The sequence below is a fragment of the Sorex fumeus genome, unplaced genomic scaffold (assembly GCF_029834395.1).
Source record: "Sorex fumeus unplaced genomic scaffold, SorFum_2.1 ptg000003l, whole genome shotgun sequence".
Classification (NCBI taxonomy): Eukaryota; Metazoa; Chordata; class Mammalia; order Eulipotyphla; family Soricidae; genus Sorex; species Sorex fumeus.
The window spans coordinates 48,333,483-48,358,895 of record NW_026606060.1 but is presented as its reverse complement, the minus strand read 5'-3'; the positions used below and the strand labels follow the sequence as shown (position 1 = coordinate 48,358,895).

Here is a 25,413-nt window from a genome sequence, read left to right as displayed (position 1 = left end):
TTTACTTTAGATTTTTCAAAATTATGCCTGATTCTGGGTTAACATTTCACTCTTTGACACCTTCCTCCCTCTCTCTCTTCCTTCCTTCTTTCTTGGGCCACACCTGGCAGTGATTAAGAGAACAAATATGATGCCAAATACAGAACTGGGGTCTACTATGTATAAGGTGTGTGCCTTAACCCTGGTACTGTCTCTCTGGCCTCTTTATGGCTATTTCTAATGAGATATTTTGCAGTTCATTATTACTAATTTTAAAACTATCCCTCTCGGAGAGCCTGGCAAGCTACCGAGAGTATCTCGCCCGCATGGCAGAGCCTGGCAAGCTCCCCGTGATGTATTCGATATACCAAACACAGTAACAACAAAGTCTCCAGTGGAGACGTTACTGGGCCCGCTCGAGCAAATCGATGATCAATGGGAGGGCCTTTACCTTTACCTTTACCTTAAAACTATAGGGATTATTGAACAGAATTCTCTTTTCCATCTGCTGATAACATGCTTTATAAAAGCTCCTGATTACTAGGAATAATACAATGCATATTTTTCTCCTTCAGAACATTTTTTAAATCGCCACTTATGTCTTTTTTATCTTCATCTTGACTACTTGTAAAATAATTCACATTTTGAAATGCAATTACCAAGCACAGGGACAGGACTGTGACTCACTGGTAAAGCACATGCTTTGCAAGCATAAGACTTGAGTTTGAGTCCCAGCACTGCAGAACTAAATTAATTAAATAAAGTAAGCACGGTAATTGCTATCTGGCTTGGCTTCACCACACACAGTTTTTGCTTATATAGGGATATTGATGGCTAGATATATGTTTAAAGATCTTTATTTCAGTTCAATAAGCACTTCTAATATATGCCAGATACCATGCTAGACAATGATGATATGAAGACAAATTAGGCAAGTTATTTACAATTAAGAAACTTATTATCTATACTAGAAATTTTTGATGAAAGATTTACAATATACACTAGGGTATTATAATGAACTATGAGATTTTCAGCCTATAATAGTACCAATAGTAGTAAAGGCACCGTGGTTTCAATTATATGCTTTAAAAAAAAGTAACCCAAAATAGCTACTGACACAATGATTTCACTTCTCACTTGTATTCTAGTGTGTTCATGAAAATAACTGAAAAGTATGATAAATATACATATGTAACACAGACTAAGTTTTCTAAAATATCATATGGAAAAGCTAGGAAGAAATATGGAAAATTATTATGATAATGTAATTATTTAGCCCAATAAGATGTTAAAAGTGGCTTTTTAAAGGTGGCTCAATCTTTATAATATCATTATACATAAAGAATCCAAAATTGTATGTGACTACCAAAGACACACTCTGAAAATAATAGGTAAGGTAAGGTAAAGGACCTCCCGTTGATCGTCGATTTGCTCGAGCGGGCCCAGTAACGTCTCCATTGGAGACTTTGTTGTTACTGTGTCTGGCATATCGAATACTCTCGGTAGCTTGCCGGGCTCTCCGAGAGGGGCGGAGGAATCGAACTCGGGTCGGCCATGTTGGCCGCTTGTAAGGCGAACACCCTACCCGCTGTGCTATCGCTCCAGCCCACAGGAATTCAGAAAATGGCACAATTCCTTCAAGTGGAATGGTCCTGAAGGACTCTGTGGAGACCACCTGTCTCAGATGGTGCCGCGCGTGGAACAGGAGGCTGCTAAGAGCTATCATCTCAGTTAACTGAAGGAAGACCTGACTCCTATTCAGTTTCAAATTACCCACCTACATTGACTCTCACTGTTTTCAAATTTGAACTAGGTACTTACAGTTCCTCCCAGTGATATTTTAATATATGCAGCTGGGGATCAAAGTAGATTTTGGCAGCTTCCTACACGAGTGACTCACAGAGCTTGCCTTCAACGAAACCTCTCAAGTCTGTTCCTTTCATGATGCTGTGGAGTAACATTTCTCCCACATTGTCCTGTTTAATGAAGTTGTGTGTACGGCTTCTCTTTTACAAACTATTCAATGCCATCTCCCTGGATTTATCTGAGATTTCCAGATCACTGAGATCTTCTGGGCTCCTGGTTCGAATACACAGCGTATATATTGTATCCCTCCAACCCCTACCTGACTTGAAAGCTTGGTGCCTATAACAGACAGGCGCCAATTATTAATTTACTGACCCTTGGCTCCAAATGCCCTTTCATTGTCTGCTTTGCCATGACAGAACTGAACTTTATAATTTTTTCTCCCTTGCCAGCTCATATGACGTAAAGTTTTGCCACTCAGTAGAAGGCACTTGAGAGAGTAGAAAAGGAAGGAGTCTGCCACTTTGGTACCAATAGTACCACAAACTTTTCTCAGCAGTTGGCAGTAGCATATACCCTCGAGGGATGGCATCCAGTTCCTCCAGAGTTTAGTGGCCAAGAGCAGGAAACACCACCCCAAGGGTAGGGTGGCATCCAGTTCCTCCAGAGTTTAGTGGCCAAGAGCAGGAAACACCACCCCAAGGGTAAGCAACCCCTGGAATAGCTGATCTTACAGTACTGCTGGCACATGTAGTAAATAACTTCCCCGGCATCTTTCCAAGAAGCTTCAGGGAGTCCTGTTGGTGCAGAAGCCCCAGAAACTGCTACAGATGACTGAGCCCCATGCCCAGAAAGTCTGGATCATGTTTTGTCAAGGTTTTTTTTTCTATTGAGGAATGGCAGCTCCTACTATCTACGTATCATTCTACTCTTTGGAGTTCTCATCACCTCTATGGTGGCCAATCCTCTGTCTTCATTATTACTTTCAAACATTCCCTGTTCAAATCTGCATGATCTTTCTCTCCTGATTGGGCTTAGACTGATCTAGCTCATTACTCAAATTATTAATACACATTTTGCTGGGATAAAGAACAAAGCCAGGCCAGTTCTCCCCATACATAATCGTATACTCGATAAGGTAGGAAATTGGTGATAGAATATGAAAAGGTTCTTACAAGAGGTGTCTAAAATATGTTGTGAAGGCCAGATAACAGAGGAAGAAGTGATCATTTGAAGAATTCGCCTATGTGTGACAGCCTACCTCTGTACTTCTATTCCCTCTGGTTGCCCCCCTTTTCCCCCCCTTAACCCTCCCATATTGTCTTCATCTCCGCAGTAAGTTCTCGGTGCAGATTTCAGCCTCATGATAAGCTTTTACTGATCTCTCAATTGCAGTGATCATCCATTTGGATTCCATGCTACTTACTGTACATACTTATTCATTAACTATTGTTAACTTATTTGAAATAAGTTCTGGGAGAAGAAGGTGCTCATCTTTACCAACATCTAGCCCAATACTTAGCCTAGAATGAGTATCCATTAAATATTTGTTGAATTGAGAGAATTTTTTCACATTATCAGATAAATGACACGATATCAAAAAGCTAATAATGCTATTAAGATCTTACATATCTATTAAGGGAGTAGTCAAAGTTTTACAATGAACATTTCTAGCATCAATTTAAGTAACAAAACCAAGGGGGGAAATCTGGATTCCCCCCCCCCATATTAAATATATAATCTGCTGGACTCTACTTACCAATTTTGTTTTTTCCTTCTTCATATTTTATTCTTTGTAAAATGTGATGTACGATTCTACTTCTTGTGGCATTGTTGAAGAATGTGTCTTTGTTGTGTATGATGAAGCTGCACACACATATTGAAAACACAAGTTGAGAATTAATTGCAAGTGAGGGATGGAATTGCTGAGATAATTCGCAGTTATTCTGAGAGGTGTCTTCAATCAGCCAGAGAGGGGAGGGTACGTCTGGAACAGCCTGAGAGATACCAGAGATCACACCTGAGGCAGCAAACTCACGAGTCTCCGTTTTGATTCTCAGTCTCCTGACAATTTATATCATTATATTAGGAAGGAATAGGAGCTAAATAAAATTAAGAACTAAACTAATAACAAGTCTAAGCCTCATATCTCATTTTCTTGGTAATGTCCTTAGATAAATTTAATGAAAAGTTCATGTTGCGTTAATGTTTTCATGTCTTTTGTCCTCCCCGATGTCTTAGTTACCTAGTTTAAGTGGCAGATACAGGAATTGGGTACTAAGCCTGACTCAGGGGTGAGTTGAGATGTGAGTTGTTGAAAACAGCCTGCGTCCATTTCTTGTTGTTTCTTAGATAGTACCCCTCTACCCTTCTTTACACTGATTTATGTGTCTGCCATTGGAAGACCCATCCTACAAAGTTTCTTAAGGAGTATGCAACCCAAATACACGCCCTTGCACTCATGCACACAACTCCACTAGGTTTTCCAGTGTTTCTACCTCACTAAGTTTTCCCTGCGACACTTAATCCAACACGAGGTTTAATTACTTTGTCAAAGAGCCATGACTCCCTTCTAAGGGCTGTGTTAAATAGTAGACTCTTAGAAATATACTATAAATTGTAATTCATACATTATAAAAAAGGCCCTCCCGTTGATCATCGATTTGCTCGAGCGGGCCCAGTAACGTCTCCATTGGAGACTTTGTTGTTACTGTGTCTGGCATATCGAATACTCTCGGTAGCTTGCCGGGCTCTCCGAGAGGGGCGGAGGAATCGAACTCGGGTCGGCCATGTTGGCTGCATGCAAGGCAGACGCCCTAGCCGCTGTGCTATCGCTCCAGCCCATTATAAAGTTTATTAATTAACAAACTTTTGTTGGGTGTTGGACAACATGAAGGAATATCAATGTAGATATGCAGGAATATCAATGTAGATAGTCACTGCCTTCAAAAATGCTTTGTCACATCCTTCAGCAAGTTTCCTCACTTCTTTATCTGTTCTCTTGCCCACGTGCCCTAAGAAAAGCTGATTACTTGGAGCCAAAGAAACAGCACAACAGGCAGGGTGTTTGCCTTGCACATGGTTGATTCAGGTTCGATCCCCAGCACCCAACATGGTCCCCAAGCCCACACGAAGTGAACCTTGAGTGTAGAGTTAGGAGAAAGCCCTGAGCACAACTGTGTGCAGTTCAAAACTAACAAAATGATACTGAGAGCCCAGCAGGAGCACAGAAAATTAGACAGGAAAGTAGCATAGAAGGCAACTGTCACTGTCACTGTCACTGTTGCCCCGTTGTTCATCGATTTGCTCGAGTGGGCCCAGTAAGTCTCCATTGTGAGACTAGTTGTTACTGTGTTTGGCATATCAAATACGTCACAGGTAGCTTGCCAGGCTTTGCTGTGCGGGCGAGATACTCTTGGTAGCTTGCCCGGCTCTCTGAGAGGGGCAGAGGAATCGAACTCCAGTCAGCTGTGTAGGCTGCGTGCAAGGCAAATGCCCTACCACTGTTCTATCGCTCCAGCCCAGAAGGCAACTAAGTTCAATAAATAAACAAACAACACAGAAGGCTCAATTAACAACAAACTACTCAGAAAACACTCATACAAAGACTGTAATAATCCCATTTTGAGATATAACAACTGTCACAAATTTTCTTTCACTGAGCTATTTTTTGATAATTCCATTTGCCATTGTGTAGTAATAAGCAATATAAAAGAAATTATTTTGTGTCTGACAATGGGGCAGGCTTGGGGCTGGGGTGGGGTGGGAAACTGGGAACAATGTTGGAGAGAAGGCCACACTGGTGGTGAGACTGGTGATGGATCACGGAATGCCTGAAATAATTGTATTATGAACAACTCTGTAAACCACAGTGTCAAATAAAGTTTTTTAAAAAAGAAAAAAAAGAGAGAAAGCTTTGTACTCCCTCTTCTGTGTTATTTAGTATTGCAGAAGCAAAATGACTTACTGATCACTCGGTCTTGACATTTATTTGTTTTCATTCATCCATACAACAAATGTTTATTGAGGGCACTCTGTAGGGTACTGATTATACAATGATAAACACACAACAGATAAAATCCTTGTTCGTGAGTAGCTCATAGACAAGCAGAGAAGAAAGACCATAACGGAAACATGATCACACAGCCGAGCTGGGCAGAATCAACCTCCTTTGACAAGATTTCCTCTCCCAGGCAGGACTAAAAGCTGAATCACAATTTCTGGAGCCCTGGGATCTACTGAGTGTCTGTAACGCAGCAGAGGTTACTGAAGAGCAGGGCTAAGTGAGGGTCATAGACCTCTGTAGGAAATCAATGATACATGTTTTTCTCTATGACAACGAATTCTTAAGATTTGTTCAAATAAAAAGAGGAGAAAATAAAACCAGTCAGTGAAAGGATGGTCTCGACTTGCGGTCTGATTTAGGAGAAGAGTTGGGAGTGTGAGTTTGTGACACCACATAAAGAAAAGACCAGTGGAAGTGAAGGCAATGTGTAAATCACAGGAAATAATTCCTTGGAGAAGTATTTCCTCTTATATTTCTCTTGGATTCTGTTGTTGAATATTGTTCTGAGATTAAAATAATCTGTTGTGATTGGTGGCAGAGAACTGCAATGTGGGTGAATGAGGATGTGTAGCACGTAGAATAATTTTCATTAAGGTTTTCTGAAAACGTTTTATCGTATCAAAGAGGGAGAGGAGAAAATCAAGAGTTCCATGGAATGTGCTTGCTCTTATCTTATTCTACGCTGCTTTTCCACCTTACTTGAGACAAACCATTGCATTTTTAATGCCAAATAAAAGGTCATAAATAGACAACAAATAAAAAGCCCATTTTGACTCCCAATTTCAGATGGCAACTGGAAGCTGATAAGCATGACTATACTTGACAAGATAATTTTGGGCTAAAAGCCCGTGGCTCTCCTCCATTAAATGGCTTTCTGCTGCCTTCTCTTTTTAATAGCACCACAATCACATTTTTGTAAGTTCATGTAATAGTCCTGTATAATAAGCACATAGACAAGCCTCACAATTTTGTTTTCTGCTTCTGACATTGTAGTTGTACCTCAATCTTTGAGGACAAAATAGACAAGTGCCCCCAACCCCCACCCCAGATACACAAAGCCATTCCATCCTGCAACAATAACCTGTGAGGTATGTAGTTCAGAGACATACCTTACAGATGAACAGAGAGTCTACGTGATATGCCCCAAGTCACTCAACTCAGAAGTGCAGAGCCAGGAGCTGAATGCAGGTGGTCTGGCTTCAGAGGCTGCCCTACAATGATCTAGTTCACTCTCTCTGTGTCAGAAACTCCCTGATTCTTAGAGATGCTCAGCCCATGAGTTGCCCTGCTGGAGATAATTCTCTTTGCTTTCCCTCATTCTCCAAGCCTCTACTCGGACCATATTTTCCTTCAAAGGAGTTCCTTATTACCAACACCTACCCCTTCTTGGACAGTAATGTGGAGCTATAAAAACAGGAAGAAACAGAAAACTACTTCTTGGAGGGGGCAGATTAGCATTTAGACACAGAAGATTTTAGTTCCAAAACTACCTCTGATCTCTTAGAACACTTAAGTGAAAGATCTCAGACTTCAGCATTTCCCAAAGTAGGTGACATCTCCTCTGGGTAGAAACAGGGTGAGACTGACTGAAAAAAATTATTATGATTTGGAGGGGGGGAGTGCTGTCTCTTTGCTTAAGAAACGTAAATTTCCAGTAGGTTTTCTTTTTCTGAACCGAGGGCAATGGACCAAATAAGTTTGGCAACCTCTGGTCTAGACATGACCACTCACTGTTGTGTTGCATCAACTACAATTGACTACAGTGCGTCTCAGTTTCCTCAACTATGAAATGGGATTATCATTGTTTTCAATGAGGATTTTTATGAGGATATGGGAAGAATAAGGCAAAATGATAAACACTGCTAGATCTATTGTCCAGTACTTAATAAGCTCTCAGAATAGTCTTGTCAGTATCGCTACATCTATCATGACATGACTGACTTGTCTCTCTGAGCTCCAGGACAGGAACTTCCCATGTTAGTAACTATTCCCATCATGTGTAAGGGTCTAACTGTGCAAATCCTTAAAGTTTGGTCTGAGAATAAGCTGACCATCTGGAGAATACTAGCTAATATTGAGAGCTATGAAACTGAATCCCATCTCCTTCCTCTTGTTTTCTGGAAATCTTCCTACGCACTCCATCTTTCCAATTACCACATGAGACTTTCTCATTACCCGTCTGAGGACCGTAATGCAGGTTTTAGAGTGGAGTGATCTCATTTCTCCTTCAAACTGTGATGACTGAATCTGTATAATGCTTTGGGCAAGATGGTCATATTGGGGCCCGAGAGATAGCACAGCAGGTAAGGCACTTAATGGAACTCTATATAGTCTCCTGAACCCATCATGAGTGATCCTTGAGCACAGAGCCATGAGTAATCCCTGAGCACAATGAGGTGTGACCCAAAACCCAAAACAAAATGTTATTTTGATAATATCAATCTTTCCAACCCATGAACATGGCCTATATTTCCATTTCCTTGTGTCATCTTATTTCTTTTAGTAGTGATTTATAGTTGTCTTTGAATAGGTCTTTCACCTCTTTTGTTAAACTGATTTCCAGATTTCTGATCCTGAAGCAAAATTGTGAATTGGGTTGTTCTGTAAATTTCACCATAACAATAAAATAAAAGATAAAAACCATATGTTGATTATTGATAGGTGCAGAAAAAGCATTTGACAAGATCCAGTATCCGCTCATGATAAACTCGCAACAAAATGGAAGTTGAAAGAACAATATAGTCAAAGTCATCTACCACAATCCCACGTAGCAAGCATTATTCTCGATGGGAAAAAACTAAAGGCTTTCCCTCTGAGACCAGGCACAAGACAAGATAGTCCATGCTTACTCTTTCTATTCAATATAGTACTGGAAGTACTTGCTATAGCAGTTAGGCAAGTAAAAGATATCAAGGGCATCCAGATAGGAGACAAATAAGTTTTCACTATTTGCAGATGACATGACACTATACTTTGGAAATCCTAAAGAATCTACAAAAATATCTCCTGGAAACAATAGATTTGTTTAGAAAGTAGCAGGTTACAAAATCAATACCCAAAAGTCCATGGCTTTGCTATATACAAATAATGAAAGAGAAGAAAAGAGATATTAGGAAAATAATCCTTTCACAATAGTGCATCAGAAAATCAAGTACCTTAGGATCAGCTTAACTAAAAAAGTGAAGGATATACACAAAGAAAACTACAAACACTATTTCAAGAAATAAAAGAAGACATGAAGAACAAATAGATTAAACACTCTTGAAATTCACATGGATTCTATGGAACAATTAACCCCCATGAATAGCTAAAGCAATCCTTAGGGAAAAGAGGATGAGAGGCATCTTCTTCCTTATCATCAAACTCTACTACAAAGTGGTAGTAATCAGAACAGCATGGTATTGGAATAAAGACAGACCAGCAGATAAATGGAATAGAGTTGAATATCCGGACACCAACCCTCAGATATATGATCACTTAATCTTTAATAAAGGAGTAAAAAATGTAAGTGGAGCAAGGAAAGCCTCTTCAACAAGTGGTACAGAGAAAACTTAACAGCTACATGCAAGAAAATAAACTCAAATATCCAAGTACTTTATATGTGTCTCTTTTGGCTGGGACCTTACCGGCCTCTTAAATCTGGTTGCATGCACACCTCACCTCTGGGAACTTCTCAGTATGGTTTCTTTGATTACTGATTGTTCATTAAGATCACTGGCCTGATCCTCAAGAACTCTACTGATACTTACGCTATTCCTCTCAAACTCATCTTGTTCTATGGTGCTGTTCATTTACTTTGAGATTACCCCCACATCCTTCCATCTTTTTTGTTTTCTAGAAGTTTCCTTATCATGAAGTTCACTATTTTTATCCTCAGCTGCTGTTACTCTTCTGCCAAGGTCTTCCATTGGGTTTTCCCCACCTTCATTTAGTTCTGTCACTTCTCATTACAGTTTTCTCATTTCTAAACTCATGCACTCTTATACTATACCATTTTTTTAAACATCATTAAATGTTCTCAACATGTTCACTCTAATGTCCATATCTGAGAGGCTGCATTGCTGGCCAGTTTTGGTCTAGTCTTCCTGGCTACCATCTTCACTCAAAAGCTTTTATGGTTCTATGCTGCTTCCTCATTATGTCTGTTTTGGTCTGGGGGTGAAAATCTTTCTAATTAGGCACATACGAGCCCACACCCGCACGCTTCCAGAGAGCTTTCTGAGGGATTCAGAGGAGTATTCTTCTCTTCCTTCCCTGCCAGAGCTTTCAGAACCAATCTTAATCTAATTCACTGTTTAGAGTTTCATGTGAGGATTCCAGAGTGATTTTCGATGTCATTGTGTCTATCTCTCCTCCAACTGTGATTTAGGGCTCTATGATTTCTTGCCATCAGGGTTACCTCAGTGAGTTACTGAAGGGATCACTGTCACTGTCCTCCCATTGTCCATCGATTTGCTCGAGCGGGCCCAGTAACATTGTGAGACTTGTCACTGTGTTTGGCATATCGAATACGCCACGGGTAGCTTGCCAGGCTTTGCCGTGCGGGCGAGATACTCTTGGTAGTTTGCCAGACTCTCCGAGAGGGGTGGAGGAATCAAACTTGGGTCAGTCATGTTGGCTGCGTGCAAGGCAAATGCCCTACCCGCTGTGCTATCGCTCCATTCCACTGAAGGGATAGGTTATTGAAACTAGAATTGAAGTTGCTATTAGCATGATGTTAGGAGCATCCAGGTGACTTCAGAACCTGTGAACTCACTAGAGGAAGTGAAGTATGAGGAAGGGAAGTATTATACTGCCACTCGTTAGTGGCTGTGCATTTCTGGGGAACCCAAGAGACAGTCCTGCTATTCTGGGTTCTCCAGTGGGCCAGTTCCTTCCTTCAGAAATTCTGCTGGAAGAGGGAGCAAGAGGGATCATGCACAGGGGAGCCAGGCAATGAAGTTTCTGAGCTCTCTCCATATATCTCAATATGCATAGTGACATGTGCACACAAATGTTCATTATGGCATGGTTTATAACAACAAAATTCTGGGAACCTGAATAATTCTTCAGCAGAGGACAGGATAAATAAATCATAGCACAACTCTACAATGGAATGGATACTCTGTATCTGTAGGAAGATTAAGAGTTTTCAATGTTGATATAAAAAGACCCCCATGTAGCTGGAGACTAGTCTCTATCGGCAAGAAAAACAAACACAAGAATAAGCAGATTTGACCACATGAAATTTTAAGAGCTTCTGCATAGCACAAGAAACTACTACAGGAGCAAAAGGTAACTTAGAAACTGGAATAAGGGACTGGAGTGATAGCACAGGGGGAAGGGCATTTGCCTTGCATGCAGCCGACTCAGGTTCGATTCCCAGCATCCTGTATGGTCCCCTGAGCACCGTCAGGAATAATTCCTGAGTGCAGAGCCAGGAGTAACCCCTCTGCATTGCTAGGTGTGACCCCAAAGAAAGCAAAAAAAAAAAAAGAAAAAATGGGAGAGGATATTTGTACATTGTATGTCTACAAGACAAAGATTGTTACTGTCACTGTCCTCCCGTTGTTCTTTGATTTGCTTGAGTGGGTCCAGTAACATCTCCATTGTGAGACTTTGTTGTTACTGTTTTTGGCATATCGAATACATCATGGGTAGCTTGCCAGGCTTTGCCATGCAGGTGAGATACTCTCGGTAGCTTGCCGGGCTCTCCGAGAGGAGTGGTGGAATCGAACCTGGCTTGACTAGGCCGCACGCAAGGCAAACGCCCTACTGCTGTAATATCACTCCAGCCCACAAGACAAAGACATTAATATTCAAATAAATAATAAAGAATTTACACCACTTAACAATAAAAACAGCAAGCACCTAATAAAAAAAAGTGCCCAATACATGAATAGACACTTCTAAAGAAGATATACCTATGGCTCACAGACACTTGGTTTAAAAAAAAAAAAAAGCTCAACATCACTTTTCTTAGATAAATGCAAATCTATATCAAAATTTCATGATACAGGGGGCTGGAGTGATAGCACAGCAGGTAGGGTGTTTGCCTTGCATGTGGCCGACCCGGGTTAGATTCCCAGCATCCCATATATGGTCCCCTGAGCACCGCCAGGGGTAATTTCTGAGTGCAGAGCCAGGAGTAAACCCTGTGCAGCACCAGGTGTGACCCGAAAAGAAAAAAAAATTCATGATACAGAATAGTGAAGTTTAAGCTTTAAAAATAAATATCTCAGACAACTTTTTAAATTAGAATTTTAAATAGAATTTTTTTTAACAAGGTGAAACAAAGGTGATGTAGTTAACTGTCACTTAAATTATATCCCCAAGTTAATGAAAATCTAAGTAGGAACAAAGTAATCAATTAATTTTTTTATGTGACAAGTCCTATTTTGAGAGATTTTGGGACTTCAGGCAACTGCACAGCAATAAATTAAATTATAACCTGAAGTATAGTTGTTATTGATACAGGTATGTTAAGAGTTATGACTGGTAAAGATTTTCAAGTCTATTTTTAGAATGAAGGTGATAAGCTAATGAAGAATAAAGCAAGATGAGACACTTTCCTTATCCCAATGGTCATTTCTAATTGTATTTCATGATAGCATCTTTGCTGTTTAGATGTTAAATACAAACTAAAAATAGTTGATCTTTGGACTTTCATGGAAAAATGGAAAATTAAACACTTGCATTCAACTGTGCCCTCCTCAAAACCCACAAATATAATATTAATATGTGTGTATGTGTATGTTCAAGTGAAGTTGAATAATTCAAGGAACAATGATAGCAAAAAGTAATAACAACAAAGTGTTGGAATGTAAAAAATGGACAAGCAACATAGACTTAGGAAACTAGAAGAATCCTGAAGAATCCTGAATCCTGAAGAAGATGACAATAATTATATTCATAGACACAATCTCCTAAAATCTTAGAGGCAGACACCAGTGGCTTCTGGAAGTGAGGTGAAGGAGTTGCCCAGTCACAGACTCTCCTTTGCCTTCTGCCCCTCCCCCTTCTCTCCACAGAGTAATCGACTGTTAGTAAAATGGGGATAACGGCAGTGCTCATGTGGTTCCTTGAGCACCACCAGGACCAACTCCGAGCACTGAGTCATAAGTATCTCCTAAACACAGCCAGCTGAGTCCCCCAAGAAAGAAAATAATAAGCAGTTCCATTTGCAATTGCATCAAAAAGTATAAAATATCTAGGAATAATTTTAAATGAGGAAGTGAAACGTCTGTACACTGACAACTGTAAGACATTGATAATAAATGGAACAGGACATAAATGGAAAGATCACTTTAAAGTATATGCTCTTTTTCTCTATGGGGGTGGTGGGGTCATACCTGGAGGTGCTCAGGGCTTAATTCTGACTCTGTGCTCACAGATCACTCCAGGTGAGGCTTGGGGGACCATATGTAGCAGGACTGAAGCAGGGTTGGCTACATGCTGGGCAAGAACCTTGCACTCTGGACTATCTCTGTGACTGGAAATATATAGGAAATTTATAGTCTTGTTTTTCAGTTTGGGGGCCATACCCAGCAGTGCTTAGGGTTTACTCCTCGCTCTGTGGGTCACTTCTGGAGGACTGAGGGGACCATACATGGTGCCAAAGATAAGTCTGTGGCTGGCTGCATGCCAGGCAAGTGCTTTACCTCCTATACTCTAAAAAGGAAGCACTCTTTTAAAAAAATCATATATGTCAGTTTACACACACACACACACACACACACACACACACACACACACACACACAATCGTTTGGAAACATAAGCAATTTCCTAACTGATCCTCGGACCAGAAAAAAATCCAATTTAAAATAAGCTTTGGTTTATCACTAATTAGGGAGTTTCTGTAACTCAGTCAATAGTTTTTGCTGAACTGCTGGAGGCATTTGTCAGAGCATAAACTGACCATGCAGTGACTTATCTATGGCCATTAACTCCTGCTGGTTTGGCCACAAGTCTTGTTATTAGAATCCCTCAGGGAGCTGAGTCGGCTGGAGTTTGACCGAAGGAACAGATTTGTCTACTTGCCTCAGTTATACTACCGTGATCATCAAAAATCTAGACAATCTGTCAAGCCTCTGCATAATTTGGAAGTTGGTAACAATGCTCTCACAATTCCTCATATCTTCTCTTTTATGACCTTTGCCTTTATAACACATTAGTAACAATTTTACACCCCCCCCCCGCTATTTAGCTTCAGACCACCTCCTTCTTTAACCCTTTCCTCCCCATCTTTAAAGGAGCTGATAGATTTACTCATAAAGGAGTGTAAATCAAGATGAACATGAAAGTTTTCATCTTTCCCTGGGACATTTCTATCTCAAATGACATGGCTTAAACCAAAAGAGACATTTTCAAATGGTAAAACTGTAAACATTAATGAGCACATGCGCGGTTACTAAATTATCGTTAAGATTTCCCTTCACCACTTATCTACCTGATGCTAAAACCCTGACACCGCATCTGGGGCGCTAATATGTTCTGCCAGTAGGGGGCACTCTAGATAATAAAAATTAAAAAACAAGGTGATGGCATTTGCTCTTCATGTCTGTTGTTCCTGTCAATACCACCACAATGATCCTTCAACCTCACAATGACAGTTGGTTGCAGATGCCTGCTTAGAAAAAAAATCAACAAAAATCTCCACTAATTAGACTCACTGCATTACCCCAAGCTCCGGGCAACCAGCTGAAAAACCTCTTCCGGGCTCTGAGGTTTGGCTTCTAGAGTTCCCAGTTTCATTAGCTGCTAGATTCCTTCTGTTCCCCTGTGCTAGGGGGCAGTCACTGCTTCCCTTCCTGCAGGGCTCGCTGCAGTGGCTTCAGCACTATCTTTGTGACATTTTGTTCTCTAATCTTTCTGTCAACCTCTCTTATAAAACAGCTGCAGGCAGAGGTAATGTAAGGACAGGGTGGAGGGTCACACTTTAGTGGTGGTGGTGATAGGGTGCAGTAACTTTGCATATCAGTATCATAAATATAACACCACCATAGCCATATTGCCTAAACTACAATAAAGAGTTAACAAAACAAAAACAAAATAAAATAACTGGCAGGCTCCAGTTTTCTTGAAGGGATTCTGTGTGGCACAGGGAGCTTAGGAGACATTTTCTGGGCAAGAGGCTTTCTCTCTCTCAGAAACGATAAGCTCCCATCTACCGAGCTCCTGGAATCCCAACAGGACTAGCACTCCACTATAAAGATTGTTTCTGAATTTTTAAATATTCCTATGTCAACAATGATTTCTGCCCCTTTTTGTTAACTAACACAGAAACCTCCTTTCCTAAAAAACTACGTTCGGTGCTTCAAACAAAAGCATGCAAAATTGGACCTGGAACAATAGCACAGTGGGTAGGGTGTTTGCCTTGCATATGGCTGACCTGGGTTTGATTCTCAGCATCCCATATGGTCCCCTGAACACCGCCAGGAGTAATTCCTGAATGCAAAGCTAGGAGTAACCCCTGTGCATCGCCGGGTGTGACCCAAAAGACAAAAAAAAAACCCCAAAAAACAAAAAACAAAACAAAAAAAACCCATGCAAAATATCCTCTGAACCTTAGCAGAGTTCACAGATTAATTTGTTATATAAATGTGATAATGTGCACACAGAAATGTCGCTGTAGGGTCCTGGGCTAATGGCATCATTATCCCCAATTTTATATAGGCCTTTGTAGGGTAATGCATCCATTCCCATTTTCATGATCTGTCAGTCACCCCTGGGAAGGAGAAGTACAAAACTCCCACTTCCAAGCTTTGACATAAGGCTTGTCTTAGATGAGGAAAAAAAGTGACACCTGGCACATCTGAGTAGGAACTTGAGGAGCCAATACACAGTTCTAGGGTTCTTTCTTTTTTCTCTGCCATGAGAATGCACGTCTTAGGGACATGATGCTTCTTCAGTCAAAATCCTGTAATGTAGAAGACGTGGCAGGCTGCTACCCCATAATTATGTTCCATGAACAAGAAGTAAAGCGGGCACAATGGGAGAGAATTGAGGATTCTTTGTTACTGAAGCTGAACCTGGCATAATCTGGCTGTCACTCTGTGGAATCTCACAGGAGAAAACCAGTAAGTTGTAGTTAAACTTACTCTCTGCTAAAGAGGGTGTTTTCTCTGCAAGTGAAGAAGCAAGGTCAGTCCCCAATATAAGAGAAATGCTGACAGAGGTGAGAATTTGGGGAGGGGGGCAGCAGAAGAGCTGAAGAGGAGGGGGAAGAAAGGCTGGTAGGCTGGGGGTGGAAAATGAATGGTTTTATGAGTAAAAGAGATTGTGCTATGCAAGAAGCAAAGGTAATAATAAGCATTTGCTTAGAACCTTGGCTTTTCTTTGTATTTTCCCAGCAACTTGAGAAAAGAGAATTCCCTTCTAATTACTTGTGGTTGCCATGCTGTGCTTTGTACACAGAGACGGGAACAAATAATTGCACCACAATATACAACCTGCATCATAATGAGGCATTTATGAGGGTTAGCTAACGGGGGCCAAAAGTCTAAACAGCGTCTGTGTCACCCAGAAAGTTTCCTAGAGAAGATGATGTCTGAACGAGCTCCAGAGGGAAGAGAAAGCTTCGCCTGGCATGAGAGGAAAGAGACGTCAGGTCCAGAAGAAGGAAGCCGATTCCTGGATATTTTGGCAAACTCCACCACCAGGTGGGAAGAGCATCCAGACCAGGAGACTGGAAAAGCAATTTCAGGTGCCATGCTGAGCCTGAACTTGAACCTCAGCCATGATCCCCACCACCACCTCCCAGGGAGTCTGGCACCATTAAGCAAGGAAGCAAAAGCATCCGCAAGAGCCGGTGCTTGCTGGCTGCTGCCAGTGTGTGGTACAAGGGTGAGGTGTGAGGAAAGCAGCTTATTCTCTGTGTGCCAATGTGTGGGCTATGAAGACCTGTAGGACGGGTGTCCTACTTGGAGCAAGAGGCTGTATGAACTGGTGTCAACAGCCTTGGAAGGGAACCGTTGCAGGAGAGTGGAGAAGGACAGACAAAGGAGGTGGGGGAGCGAACTGCAGACCCCTCAGCCAAGACAGGGGCAGCGGACTCAGAGAGGAGGAGGCCCTAAAGGACCAGCAGGTGATGGTGAGAGAACAGGATGATGGCAGAGTCAAGGGGGGGAGGGGTGTCCACAAACAGAGGCCCAACACTAAGGAGGAGTGAGAGACACAAAACTGATGGTGTGGGTGTAGTACAGGGAGTGGCAAGTGACAAGCATCAAGGTCCTGTCAGGAAATAGGGCTGGCATGTAGCTTCCTTGCAGAGCACTGACTGGGTTTGATCTTCAGCACCACAAAAACAACACCACCAAGAAGAAACCTGGGGGGTGGAGGGTTGGGCCACACCTGGCTATACTCAGGGTTTACTCTAAAATTAAGTCCTAAATTGAACGAAAATTTATGTACATAAATAAATATTCCTATGAGCATAGCATCAAATGTATTTCTATACGATGGCACAATTTGGCTCAACTACATTCAAAGCGTTTGTGGAATGAATTTTTTTTTTACTAGACACAAAACTTTTATTTACAAAATATTTATAAGGAATGCTATACACCAGGCCCTGCGAGCACAAGCTCACGGGGTAGGGCCCAGGGGCTGGCTCAGGTCTTAACGTCCAGCAGTAGTATCCGCTTGTGCTGGTAGCTGCTCTGCCAGCCGTGGACCACTTCAGGGTCCCCTACATCGGAGAGGAGCTCCTGCTCGGCCTTGTGCAGCTCCTTAGCTGGGTCGTAGCTGTACATGGTGGGTAGGTGGTGGCACAGACGGTCCACCTGCTTTTTCTTCTTCATGTACATTACCACAGCCACCACCACTCCGATCAGGGTGATGAGGAAGAAGGGCCCCAACACGTAACCCACCATGGAGTCGCTGCTGGCCTGGGGGGCTCTGGGTACCATGGTGGTGTTGCTCATGGCACCCCGGAAGTGGGGTACGCGCGTGATCCGTGGAAAGAATCTTGATAGAAGAAAAGCAAAACAAATGGGTAGGTTTAAGGATAGATAAATGGTAATAAATATTTCCAAGGTATTTAGCCTGTTTTGGGAACACAAATTCTAAAGAAAACACAGCTCATTCCTTGAGCTGCAAACACCCAAGAGTGAGCTGTTCTGATGTGATGAGGTGACCTTCTTGTCCCTCAGATGAAAGTCATGATGTCCAACTCAACACTCACCGCGCCCCCTTTAGAAGCACAGATCCCAGGCACTGTGGCTTATTTCATTTTTCTCTCAGCTTAAAACTTTCTAGCACAGAAGCTATGTTTCCCTGACTCCAGAGATCAATACAAGCAGCCTGCATATTGAGGACCCTAATGCCAGATAAGAGGCAGCAATAAAACAAGTGCTGTGAGACTGCTCTAAATTGGGGGTGGGGTGGGGGCGGGGGGAGAGGGGAGAAGAAATTTCAAAAAACATTAATCCTCTCCAAATCAATCTCAGTATCTCAATGTCTAAGTCAGTCTCTGAAGATTTCAGATCAATGGAAACAAGAGCAAATGTGCAACTCCGAAAAGAAAATTCAGTTAAAGTCACATTCTGAAATATTCAGTACCTTCTGACACCTAGGCTGAGAGCGCTTGCGACAGCGGAGGGAGAAAAGTGGATGATAAGGACATAGGGACTCACTTGGTGCTCAGGGCTTACTCCTGCCTTTGAACTCAGGAATCACTCCTGGTGGTGTTTGGGGGCCTATCTGGGGTGCCGGGCATCAAACCTGGGTGGGCTATGTGCAAGGCAAGTGCTTACTTGTTGTACCATTGCTCCAGTCCCCAAACGAGCCTATATATATATATATATATATATATACATATATATATATATATATATATATATATGGAGTCACGTCGGGGTCAACAGTGGTGTTATTTTTCAGCTGGAGCGATAGCACAGCGGGTAGGGCGTTCGCCTTACAAGCGGCAAACATGGCCGACCCGAGTTCGATTCCTCTGCCCCTCTCGGAGAGCCCGGCAAGCTACCGAGAGTATTCGATATGCCAAACACAGTAACAACAAAGTCTCCAATGGAGACGTTACTGGGCCCGCTCGAGCAAATCGACAATCAACGGGAGGGCCTTTATATATATATATATATATATATATATATATATATATTCTTTTTGGGTCACACCCCGTGAAGCACAGGGTTTACTCCTGTTTCTGCACTTAGGAATGACTCCTGGTGGTGCTCAGCGGACCATATGGGATGCTGGGAATCGAACCCGGGTTGGTCACGTGCAAGGCAAACGCCCTACCCGCTGTGCTATTGCTCCAGCCCCTCTTTTTATATTTTTATTTCACCCATGAATGTGACACATAGTATGCTACAGGGAAACGCTTCAAGGAAACAGGTCCGTGTTGAGTCAAAGTGGTATCTTCACAGTAACTTTGAAAACTTAGAAATTAGAAAAATTCCATGAATAGACCTAATCTCTCTCTTGGATGAGGACAATTGCTTCTGACAGTCCATTCTTTACAGAGCAGTCAGGATAAACTCAAAAGTTAAATTAGACTACATCGTTTATCTGTGAAATCCACACGGGCCCGCAACACTGTACATTATGGGGCTCCCTCTCACCTAATCTCATCACTCTTTTCCTTGTTATTGTTGCTCCAGCCACGAGGGACTCCCTACCCCATTACCCATGTCATCCCCTCCCTCCCAAACAGGCCAGCAGGCTCACAAATCAGAGCTTCTATTCTGGCTGTTCCTCTTCCTGGAGGATCCTTACTTTTTTGAGTTTTTTGTTCTTTAGTCCCACTGTATGAACCCTAACCAGGACAATGGAAACACTGGCTTATTCAAATGTGACCTGGGAGATAGCTCAGATGCGCAGGCTTTGCTTGTGGGATGCCCAGGTTCGATCCCTGGCACCTTATGCTTCCCTGACCACCACTAAGAACAACCACTGGGAATGAGCCAGAACTATTCATTGAATGTCACGAGGTATGGTGCCTGCCCCTCTAGAATGGGAAAAGTATCCTGATTACTACACCGAACCCCACAAGGAACACAAGGGTCCTTTCAAAGCAAAGACTTTGCTCCAGCCTGCAGACAGGAGAGATGAGGCAGAAGAGAGGTTGGGGGTAAGTCAGAGTGTGTGATGGACTCAACCCACTATTGCTGTCTTTGAAGATGAGAGGGCTCAAGCGATAGCACAGCAGTAGGGTGTTTGCCTTGCATGCAGCCGACCCGACCAACCCGAGTTCGATTCTTCTGCCCCTCTCGGAGAGCCCAGTAAGCTACTGAGAGTATCTGGCCTGCACGGCAGAGCCTGGCAAGCTACCCGTGACATATTTGATATGCCAAACACAGTAACAACAAGTCTCACATTGGAGACGTTATTTGGAGACGTTACTGGGCCCACTCGAGCAAATTGATGAACAATGGGAGGACCATGACCGTGCTAAGGTAAGGTAAGGTAAAGGCCCTCCCGTTGATTGTCGATTTGCTCGAGCGGGCCCAGTAATGTCTCCATTGGAGACTTTGTTGTTACTGTGTCTATTCTCACTTATTCCTCTTTTTCCGCCTCTTTGCCCAAGAAATGCATTATTTCTAATGTGTTTTATTGTTATCCTTTTTTTTTGTTTCTTTGTTTTGGTTTGTTTGGAGGTTACACCGGCTGGGCTCAGGGTTTACTCCTGGTTCTGTACTCGAGGATCACTCATGCTGGGGCTTGGAGGACCATATGGGGTGCCATGAATTAAACCTGGGTTGGATGCATGTAGGCAAGCGCCCAGTCTGCTGTACTATGGCTCTGACTGCGGTTGCTCTTTTTAAATGTTTACCCTAGTCCTATGAACACTGAGTCTGAGTGACCTTGTTGCAGAGAAGGGTTAGCAGCATTCTTGCCTCCACACTTCTAGAAGCCATTAGCACCTTCCCCTGGAAGTGATAACCAGAGATGTCTTCACACATTGCCATAGTGACCACTGGTTTCTCATTGATGTCAGTTAGAGCAAAACCCTGAATACCAAGAAGGGATGATCTTGGCCTATTTTTTCACTGCTGATTCCCAAGCATCTAGGAGTCACTGGCCTGATGCTTCCCACCTTTTGCAACATGGATTGAACTGGAAATTGGCTGAGTGAAGTTGGTCACAGGGAAAGGGCCAGCTACAGGATGTTCTCTTTCATATGTGGGGCTTAAAGACACACAGTAAGGCAGCAACACAGGGCAAAGGGCACAGAAAAGGAGAACTGATCCAAACAACTGAGTTTTCAAAGGGTGCGAGGGCAGTTCAATGGGAGGGGCTGTCAAAATCTTGGGAGAAGAAGTGGGTATTCTGGTGGTGAGTTTGGTGTTGGAATTATGGACACATGAAACCATCATTTACAATACCGTTAACGTTAACAGTACTTCAATCAATAAAGATAAAAATTTAAAATTAAACACAGCAGAGAGCAAATAGAAATTTTATGTTCTTCCATTTGGACATAGGAACATTTAACTGTACCAAATTTTGTTTGTTTTGACTATTTTTTGGTTCACACTCAGTGTGCCCTGGGAATCACTCTTGATAGTGCTCTGAGGACCACAGGCAGTGACAGGAATTGAACCTGGGTTGGCCAAGCTCAAGGCCAGCACCTTAGTCTCTGTACTACCTCGCTAGCTCCTTGTCTCATATTTTGCTGGTTTTCAAAAAAAGGAAAGGAAATAAAGGCAGAAATGTACAGGAAGACCCCATAAATGCGACATTTCTCTGGGTGTCACACAAACATCTCTTAAAAGCAATTCAGTACTGAAATCATTTTTGAAAGGAAATACTGTGTATAATATAAAAAGTGACATGGCCCTTTTCAGTATTTTCTTTTCTATGTCCACCAGCAGAAAACCTTTCTCGGGGGGTATTGACCTGAGAAACAATTGCCCTGGAGTATTCCTCCTGATGCTATTTTAAGAATGAAGGGTTGAACATCTCCAGCGGGCTAATATTCACACGCAAAGAGGTGAAAATGGAGAAATCAATTCCTGAATGAACTTGTCTGTCAATCATCATATTTGACTGAGTTTCTCTCAGAGTGTGGGGTCGTGGGGAAGGGTCCAGGGTGCTCACAGAACCAAAGCAGCAATGGTTGTGAAGTAGGGTGGGGGGTGCTCTCCAGGCTAAAGGTGGCTATGTCTTAGAGTCATGGTTTCCCCCAAAGGCCAAAGAGAACTGCTATGGGCCTCTTGTGGCTAGGGAATGCGATAAACCACCCCACAGCACACAGCTCCTGAAAGAAACCAAGTGTCTTGGCAGAATCATGTGACAGGAAGCATGTGACCTTGGAGTCTCCTGGGCAGACTCAGAATTCTGCCCCATCCTCAGGCTGAGCTCTTGTTGACCAAACCCATCACCTGGCCCAAAACTGTTAGACGGGCAATTCTGGAAATTCTTTTTTTTTTTTTTGCTGGTAATCCATATTCTGTTCATAATCTCTCTTTAATAAGGCCACATAATAAATAGGTTACGTTTCATCCTTTTACTGATACAACAATCTACGTTTCCATCTGAAAATCTCATAAAAGCATGAAATAGCAGGATAAAATAAGAAGTTTGGTATTTAAAAATCTTAATATGCAGTCAGATATTTCCATTGAGAAATAGTCAGAGTTGTCTATAATCAAGAAGTACTTTTTTGAGAAGGATGAGAATCTATGTCCACAATCAACTCTTGAGGCAGGGATTCACAGGCCTGAACTGTGGCCCAGAAAATGTAACAGATGTAATGGACAGCCCAGCCCCGAGAACTCCCGCCAATCACTCATCTCACTTTCCCTCCTCTGTAGACCAGACACAAAAAACAGAGGAGATGGCAGAGCAAGGGCACAGAATGCAGCAAGACCTGGAGCCTCCCTCCACCTGAGACAAGGGGGCAAACCAGGTATTTTACTGTGTTCAATCTCTGGTATGTGGGGGTTCTTCAGCAAGAGGACAGCAGCCTTACTTGGAAGGGCAGAACAGCATCATTGGTTTCTTGGTATTTTCCTTTTCTCTTCTACAAAGTGGGACATTGATGTCTCCCCACCTGTGGCACTGACGTGAGCATAGCTATCCATGAGCTCTCCCATCTGTAAAGCCATTATAGTGATAGAAAACCCCCAATGGCCTTGGACACTATACTTACAAAGACGAGCACCCACAAGTTGGCTTTTATTGCTTTTCAAATATGGATATGAGCTCAAACTGAGTGTGTAGTTACTTAAAACAATCAAGTCCAAGCTTCTACATTCTGGGAGACAATGCAGCTTAAATGTCATAATGATGGATCACATTAGCACATGTTATATTTATTTTCTTTATCTTTACTCCATTCATTTAGTTAATAGTTACTAGATAATTACAGTCAGATACTGAGCTTCTATGGTATAGTAGCCATGGCATGAGATATTAGAAACACAACTCTGAACAAAGCCAGATGAGGCCCATGTCTTCACAGAGTTAAAAATTTACCTTAAGAGTGAGGGTTTAATTTACAAAACTCAAGAGACTATAGAATCTCAAATGCGAAAATCACCACATGGGAATGATCCTCCAGGAGTACAGAGCAGAGAGACTGGAACTTTGGAAGGATGAGGGGATGATTCTCTAGGGAAAGGCTTTCAGCTGAGTTTTGAAGGCTGACTAAGAATGACCTTGATGAGGGGGAAGAATAAAGGAAGCAAGATGAATAAGAATGACCTTGGGATGAGAAAGCCAAGAACCAGAAGGGTCTGTGAAAATATTCCAGGAGGGGCTCATGAGCAAATCCTAAGGGGGTGGTGGAAGGTTGAGAAGGCTGGATAAGGATCTGGCTGCATAGTCAAGCCACTGTCCTGGAACATTATATGGTTTTTAAACAAGGTAAAGTGGTATGTTTAGACATGTGTTTTGTAAACATCCTCTCGGAGAGCCCGGCAAGCTACCAAGAGTATTCGATATGCCAGACACAGTAACAACAAAGTCTCCAATGGAGACGTTACTGGGCCCGCTTGAGCAAATCGACGAACAACGGGAGGGCCTTTACCTTTTACCTTTGTAAACATTGTTCTTTTGTACTGGAAAGAATGGATTCAAAGCGAGCAAGAAAGAAGCAGCAAAACCTCACACATCACATCTGGACTTAAGAAGTGAGGCCCTGGTGGCATTGACCCAGAGAAGCACTTGATCCAACATTAGTGTCAATTACTGACACAGGGGACAAGGGGAGGTGGACCAAAGTCTAGGAGAAACAGTTTGAATTTTCTTTGGAATGAGCGAGCAGTGAACTAACCACTTTATTTTTATTCTTTATTCACATGACTCTCCCACTTTCATTTCCATCGATTCACTTATTTTCTCATTTAACAAACCATTATTAAGTGCCAACCATGGGATGCATAAAGGGTGACAGAGACATTCAAGCAGCTTAATGTGCAGGAGAAGCGATTAAAGTAGATTGTGCTCTTAACGACGTAGACAGGAAAAGAACGATCCGGACACAGAAGAGCACACCTCAGCCAGAATGGGGCGCAGGGCAGAGGATGCATGAAGGTTTTCTGGAAGAAACATGCCTAAGGAAACCTGATGGGGTGGGCAGAGGGAAAGGGGATTCCGGGCAGAGGGAAGGACATGCAGGGGCACAGACACAGGAACACTGATCAAGGTCAGGACAGCATAGCACCGCACGACACATAGGATGGGGGACAGAAGCAGAGACCAGTGAGGCAACTGAGAATTCTAGAATTTATCCTGGGAGCAAGGTGTTTATTTTTCAATTGAATCATCCTGAGATACACAATTGCAAAGTTGTTCATGATTGGGTTTCAGCCATACAATGTTCCAACATCCATCCCTTCACCAACGTACATTTCCCATCATTAATGTCCTCAGTTGCTCTCCACCCTCGTCCCACCCTGCCTCTATGGCAGGTACTTTTCCTCTCTCTCTCTCTCTCTCTCTCTCTCTCTCTCTCTCTCTCTTTCTCTCTCATATCACTCCTCTCTTTTTGGGCATTATGGTTTGCAATACAAGTACTAAAAGGTTATCATGTATATCCCTTTACCTCCTTTCAGCACTCAGTTCTTGACCAGAGTGATCATTTCCAACTTCAGTGTCACACTGGTCCCTTCTCTAACCTAATCCTGCCCGCTATGGCAAGCTTCCAACCATGGGTCAGTTCTATTGGCCCTTGTTTCTACTATCTTTGGGCAAGGTATTTAAGGCTCTTTTCACTTTGATAATTATTTAGTAAACATTTAATTATTTTCTTTATCTCTCAATACACTCCCCCCACCCCTAATTTTCTATCATTCTTTTTTATCAACAAATACAATATCAAAATCCAGAAGTCACATGGGGTTCTGTGGCATTTGGAAGTCCAGAAGATTATCTTATAACTCCCAGGGCTCATTAACTAGTTACTTCCTAGTACGGGAAACCCATTATTAATATTACCCTCAGACCATCCTTAGAGAGAAATTTCTCCTAATTGCACAAAAACTATTTTTTCCAACTTGACCACCAAGATTCTTCAGATCTTGCTTCTACACATTCATTGGCAATGTTCACATGGCATCACAATTTACAAAGAGAAAGAAATCCTCACAGCCCAGGACAATCCAGGCACTTGTG

The 25,413-nt window shown here is 42.4% G+C and overlaps 2 protein-coding genes across 5 annotated transcripts in view; both read right to left on the bottom strand.

Moving 5' to 3' along the window:
- ANO4 (anoctamin 4) overlaps positions 1 to 25,413 on the bottom strand; it is a 448,648-nt gene that overhangs the window by 94,803 nt on the left and 328,432 nt on the right. For all 4 annotated transcript variants that reach the window (XM_056116873.1, XM_056116883.1, XM_056116889.1 and 1 more), the window contains one exon: positions 3,545 to 3,651. In XM_056116873.1, the coding sequence (XP_055972848.1) occupies positions 3,545 to 3,651 (107 nt within the window). The remainder of the gene's footprint in view (positions 1 to 3,544; positions 3,652 to 25,413) is intronic.
- On the bottom strand, positions 17,445 to 17,756 carry LOC130026160 (small integral membrane protein 29-like). Its single transcript, XM_056116906.1, has one exon. It carries the CDS (start codon positions 17,754 to 17,756, stop codon positions 17,445 to 17,447), a length of 312 nt encoding a protein of 103 aa, XP_055972881.1.

What these genes read in the sequence shown, in the direction of transcription:
- LOC130026160 (XM_056116906.1), bottom strand. Translation starts at nt 17,756, where the DNA reads ATGAGCAACACCACCATGGTACCCAGAGCCCCCCAGGCCAGCAGCGAC.